This window comes from Eleutherodactylus coqui, chromosome 12, assembly GCF_035609145.1.
Source record: "Eleutherodactylus coqui strain aEleCoq1 chromosome 12, aEleCoq1.hap1, whole genome shotgun sequence".
Lineage (NCBI taxonomy): Eukaryota > Metazoa > Chordata > Amphibia > Anura > Eleutherodactylidae > Eleutherodactylus > Eleutherodactylus coqui.
Window position 1 is genome coordinate 28,668,221 of NC_089848.1, and position 6,646 is coordinate 28,674,866.

The 6,646-nt window shown below is 44.2% G+C and overlaps 1 protein-coding gene across 1 annotated transcript; it reads right to left on the minus strand.

Annotated features, from left to right (window-relative positions):
• Window positions 1–2,101: 2,101 nt before the first annotated feature.
• LOC136586545 (cyclin-dependent kinase 5 activator 1-like) lies at window positions 2,102–4,099 on the minus strand. Its single transcript, XM_066584679.1, has 3 exons — window positions 4,010–4,099; window positions 3,229–3,316; window positions 2,102–2,328 (listed from the first exon to the last, which is right to left on the minus strand). Exons 1-3 carry the CDS (start codon window positions 4,067–4,069, stop codon window positions 2,102–2,104), a joined length of 375 nt encoding a protein of 124 aa, XP_066440776.1. The 5' UTR covers window positions 4,070–4,099.
• Between the last annotated feature and the right edge of the window lie 2,547 nt (window positions 4,100–6,646).

The following is a 6,646-nucleotide window of genomic DNA, read 5'->3' on the forward strand; positions in this document are numbered from 1 at the left end:
TTGTGCGGTAAAAATTAGCTTTTCCTATTTATGACATAATCATGCTTGTGCCAAATTTCAAGTTTTTATGACATCAGGAAGTGAGAGAATTAGATTACGTACGTAAAATTTGGACACTAATTCTTTTTTGCTTAGAATTGAATAATCTAGTTGGGACCCCTTTACTTTTCCTATTTTTAACATATTCAATGCTCGTGCCAAATTTCATGTTTCTACGACACCGGGAAGTTGGAGAATTAGATTCCGTACATAAAATTTGGACGCTAGTTATTTTGTGCTAGAATTGAATAATCGAGTTGGGTCCCATTAACTTTTCCTATTTATGACATAATCTATGCTTGTGCCAAATTTCAAGTTTCTATGACATTGGGAAGTGAATTAGATTCCGTAAGTAAAATTTGGACGCTAGTTCTTTTGCGCTAGAATTGAATAATCACATTGTGACTCCTTCACTTTTCCTATTTTGGACATATTCAATGCTCGTGCCAAATTTCATGTTTCTATGACATCGGGAAGTTGGAGAATTAGTGGCAAGTCAGTCAGTCAGTGAGTAAGTGAGGGCTTTCGTCTTTATATATATGGATAACCTGTTAAATCTACTGCAGCCATTATGTTACCATAACTTTTCTTTTTTTCTTCTTTGTTGGCAAACAAGGCTGCTAAACTTGACTTGCCACGTTTAGTCCTGGTGGCCTATTATGTACCAGGCCGGCCGCTGGCTCGCTCAGACACTAAGGCCTTAGGCCCACGTGCAGAATCCCACAGCGGATTCCACCTGTGCCACAGCCATGGATATTCTCTCACCTGTCCGGCTTCGGTGCGGGTCTTCTCCGTTCTGGCTGGATCTTCTTTTCTTCTGCAGTGCGGAGCATGTGGACACACCGTCCAGCGTGCCGCACGCATGTGCAGTTCTTTTTTTTAAAAAATCTCCTGCTTCCTCACAGATCCGGGGCCCGTCCGCAGTGTCAGCTGCGGGTGTCCTGCAGATCGGAGGGCTTCCATTGTCTTCAAAGGAAGCTGTCCATCCAGGAATCCGTAGAAAAGGGAGCATGCTGTGATTTTTATCCTGCGTGTGCGATCCGCACGCTGGGATAAAATGACATGCGCAGGTATTTAATAACCTCCACATGTCCAATGATTGTCTATGGCCATATTGAACTGCGGATCGTCTACAGGTGACCCGCACGCATTCCGCGATTCCATTTTGGCCGTGGACATGAAGCCTTAATGTACATTTACACGGGAGATTATCACCTGAATTATTGCTGGAAACAGTGAATTTGGGCAATAGTCATCCCGTCTACAAGCCGCCGCCGCAGCCAGGCACCGAGAGGCAAACCAGAGTTGCTTGTTTTTTCAGCAGGACCAAAAACCAAATGACTGTCGGCTGCAGAAACAAGAGTCACTCAATCTTTGGGCGACTCCTGTTTACAGTGAATGATGGCGGGCGGCCAGAACGATCCCCGGCGCATGCCACCTCCATTCACGTGAACGACTATCGCTTCTGTGTAAAGTGCAGCAGTAATAGTCGCCGGTACAGCTGTCATCTCACGCAGATGTGAATAGAGCCCAAGAGCGGCTTCACCCGACCGTATTTGTGCGCAAAACACAGAGGATAGATAGGACCCACTGATTGCAGCGGGTTACTTCTCATGTGTTTTGTGCGCACATTTCACATGTGAGGAAAATAATAGGACCTGCTCGATCTTTCTACGTTTTGCACAGCAAAGGCCCCATAGAATACAAATGTCCAAGGGGATGCGTGAAGCACAGCGCAAAAACGCTATTAGGTGAGCTGAAGAGTAGCGACTAGCAACTACTGAGCGCTTCCTCACATGGCGCCCCGTCAGGTCCCGGATTTACACGGGACAACTACCGCTGGAAATCATTCATTTGAGAGATTTTTCGGCCGATAGTTGCTCCATGTAAAACCACCCGAACTCCGTATTCCCTCTTGTGGAGGATAAATACAGCAGATACGAGAAAAGGGGTTTATAATTCTTTATTTATATTATATACACAAGTATATATTTAAAGAAGCATCATAATAATTGCATTTTCTTTGGTGGTAGCTGATGCTCTATTGGCATGTATGGGAACGCTATGGTTCCTGGGTGAACAGGCTCTTCTCTTGTTCACCATCCATAGTCAGAGTGGGAACTATGAATTTTAGCCACATGACTGGTCCTGGGGCACTACGGACATCCAGTTTTGGGCATCGCATCTTGATAAAGACTCCAAAGCATTTCAGAAGATGATTAATACGCTTGCGGCACTCTGCATGTTTATCAGCCGCAGCCTGATGCGGAACCTCTTTAGCGGAAGATGCTGTAAATAAATATATATACATTATAAGAGGAGCACTTATAAACCAATCCATGTGATACAATGACACGGCAGGGAAGGCGATCTTCATCATTACCGCTACTCACTTTTACCCCGTGGTTTTTAGTTTAAGAATTTAACAACTACTAATTGCTGTTGCTTCCCTGAACTAGCAAAAGTCTAAAGAAAGTACATTTTACTTTAATTTTAATGCCCCATAATAATATAGTATATGGTATAATCCAGTCCCGTCCCTATGATATACCCTTAGTGACCGGCCAACAAGTCAGCAGCGTTGGTTTACAGACAAACTGTAGAAAACATTCACATTCACATTTAACATTCAAGCTGACATTTAACACAATTAAAGCGGTTGGAATAGTCAAGTTAACGTTTGCTACTTCTGTACATTGCACTGTCTGAGCTTCTGGATTGTCAAGGAGTCTCCGAAAATAATGGAAGAGCGGGCGAATCCCCCACAGGGACGGACAGCATCGCCATACCGGACAGCATCACTATACCGTGACTGTTAATCACTACAATGCAGTGACTAAATACGGCCACCATAAAGTAACCTGATAACATCACTATCATGATTGTGTAATACCGCCATACTGGGACCAGGTATATGACTAAATAAGGCCTAAATAGAATATGCAGGCGGAGCAGGACACCGTCGGGGCACGGTGTCAGTGGATTTAGACAGAACGAGAATCACTCAAAAGACGCCTTTGAGCGACTTTTAAGCGATTCTCGTTGTGTCTAAATGGGCCTTGAGGGTGACTGCAGCGATCGTGTAGTGGTCCAAGACCACCCAGACGGCTGCAGAGTATCACCCCCTGCAGACTGCAGACATTAATAAAATACTGACTAGACGCAGAAAGAAGAAACAAAGTGACTTACAGGTGACGTCCACTCTGATGGGCAGTACTTTGGAGTCTTCGATTTCAACTGGTTCTCCAGAGAAATCCTTTCGGAATAGATTTCCCATCTGCAGAATTAGATACAAAGACATCGTTAGCGGATGCTGGAGTTCTGGTCAGAGCGGTGGGGATACGCGGAGGATACGCTCACTTCACAGTAATGTATGAAGTGGAAAGATAAGCTGTGTGTCAGTCACCTAACGGTTAATATTCAAATACAGGACTATAACGACTGTTGCTATGGCAACAGCACCTGTCAGAGTTAGTAAAATTCTGGTGTAATGGCGCAAAAATCATCATTAAGTGGAATCCTTTTAAAACCTTATTTGTGGTAGATAAATTGTTAATTCACACAATATTTACTTCTAACACCTGAATATTAAATTACAGAACATTCCTCACCCCCCCCCCCATGCACCTAGGAAAGCCCTGACTATTCACTACAAATGCATAAGCCCCGCCTCCTTGTGCTCCCGCTCGCCTAAGAACATCCATACGGGAAAGAAATGTTACGCAATTTTTGAATAGAAAATCCCCAGAATTCATTAGCAGTAAAGTAGATGAGATCCCAAAAAATATCATCCACCGGCTGTGGAAATTGGCGCGTAGTGCGGATTATTACATGCACAATATGTCCGTTTCCGTGAGGATGACGGCGGATTTGTTGCAGATTTTCCTCTTTAAAACCAATAAGGATGAGGAAATCTGCAATCAAATCAATCTACAGGTGATGGAATGCAGTTATTATACCCCTACTGTACCTTATCAGATGAGGAGATCCTTTCTGTCTCACAGATTGGCGAATCACGTTGACGTAACATAATCGCCGGGAGATACACACGGAGTGCATATCTCTTCACCCGTAAAGGATGAAGTGTAAGGAATACCTGAGTGTCGGTCACTTATGTTCTAGCGGTCAGTGTTCTAGAACCGCTTACAGAACAATGGTTACTGTGACATCACAGTGCAGAGAGTTACTGGAAGGGCTTTTCTTAAAGGCGCAGTATCATCATTAAGTGGAATCCTTTCCTAGACCGGTGTCACATGAAGTCTCTTCACAAATATCATGTTTTTTGTGATTTTGACACCGGCGTTCTTCTGCAGCAAAAAATGCCATGTCCATTTGTTAGCTATAGGTCAATATGGAACACGAAATGCGCTACAAACACGGCATGTTTTGTGTTGTTTTTCATAACTTTTGGTACATTTTTGGAGTCCATGGCATTTTTTTCAAACTCGCCCCATTCTGGAGGTGAGATGCTTCTTCTGGTGTTTTCCTCCAGGCTTCTCTGTAACAAATGAAATAGTGGAAATAAAAAGATGTGCGTTCAAAAAAAGCGCCACCAAAAGGCACTTGGAAAAAAAGGTCCAGGAAATCCGTGGTGTTTTTTTATAACCCTAAAGACGCGATACACACAGACAATCTTAGAGGAAGCTCGTATTTTCTTTCGGTGGACAATAAATTCCTAAGGCCGCTCTCACACTTACGTTGAGTTAGACGCCGCTCAAAACTGCGGCATTTTACCAAGATTTTGAGCGCCATTTTTGAATGCATAGTGCAAAGCTTTACAGCGCTTTTTAACACACCCCAACACTGTGACGGGTGATGGGTTACGTTAAAAACCACGAAAACACTGATAAAAAGAACAAACAGCACTGGTCTGCGAGGCCTAATGGAAATCAATGGCGGTGTTGTACTGTGGTTAGCGCGGTGCTAAGAACGGCGCACTAATCACTGCGCTCAGAATGCCGCACTAATCGCGGTTAAAAGCGTCGAGTGTGAGACCGGCCTAACACTTGAATGCCAAATTGCTGGATATTTCTGTCCCCGTCCACCTGAGAAAGTTCTCAAAATTGACTATAGATGCCCTGTTCCATAAATCTGCATAAGCCCCGCCTCCTTGTGGTCTTGTTTGATAAGGGCTCATGGGAGCGCTTTTATTGTGTATTACACATGCAATGCACGGCCGCGTGACACACGGTGAAGTCAATTAACGTAAATGGGCTTTCATTGATCCATTCACATTAGCGTGTAAACACTGCGTGTAGATACCTGCGAGAAATAGATCGCAGCATGGTCTTTCTCTTGGCCTACCACGCAGCGTGAGCCCTATGCATTTCTATGTGCAGCGTATCAGGATCCGCTTTCTTTGAGGCTCTAAATCAAGGATTGACATGTGAGCCCTGAGCTTCCTCCAGTGTGCTTACTGCGAGGAGCCACATGGTTACATTATAAAGGTTACACATGTATCTACTACAAGGTGCTGCAAGTCTCCCAACAATTCACATCCGCATGCAACAATGTATCAGTTGTAACACTGAACACATGTGACCTGTTAGCTGCACTGCTGACTGCCTGAAAATATGGATCCATTGACATTTATCTGACATTCCCAAAATCCGTGATAAACATGTATTGTAGCTTCTCACCACTTTGCTGAGGTCCAGAATGGGGCTTTCTTTTACTTAGAAGTTTAGGGCATAGAAAGAGTTGATGCAACTGTGCCAATCGATAGCGCCGATCGAAATAAAGTGAAGAAAAAAAGTAAAAGATTTAGCTGCCCGGGACCCGCCGCCGCTCTTTTGCGCATGCGCGACAGACGGATGACATCACGCGCATGTGCAGAAGACGGGGAGCCTCGGCAAATTTAAAATCTCCTGGCTCCCAGCTCCTGAAGGTAGCCAGGAACCAGGAGATGCCACCGATCCCTGGACCTGTGATCGCCGCTATCCAATGGAAACGAAAAAGTTGTAAAAAGTTTTTAAAAAATTCAACTTTCACCTCCCGTCATGGATCAGATCCATGGGGGAGGTAAAAATACTCACCCCGGGTCCTCCATGATGTTCCGGTCTTCAGGGACATGAAGCCCCCTTCTTCACATGCCCGCCCAATGTCATTCATTGGGTGCATGCACAAAGGGGCTCGTGCCTCGGGAAATTCAAAATTCAAAAAGGGCTCTACAAGTGGTCAATGGGGCCTAAATCACCTTCATGCAAAATTTCTGTTCTGAAAGCCACCAACTACTCCTTTCATTTTGGGCCCCGTTGTGCATCCAGACATAAAATTAGGGCCACAGTGAGTATGTCTCTAAACACGGGAGAACAGGGGTATCCATTTTGGGGTGCAAGTCTTCATTCATGTGTGTGCTGTACAAAAAAAGCTGTTTTAAAATGACAGAATTGCCCAAAAAATGAAAATCACAAATGTTTCCTTCTGCTTTGCTTAAATTCATTCAAAAATTGTGGTGTCAAAATGGGCAGTACACCCCTAGATAAATTCATTAAGGGGTCTAGTTTTTAAAATGGGGTCATTTGTGGCGGTTCTCTATGGTTTTCGCTGCTCAAGAGCTCTACAAGAGGGCTATGGGGCATAAAAGGCCTTCAAGCAAAATCTATGT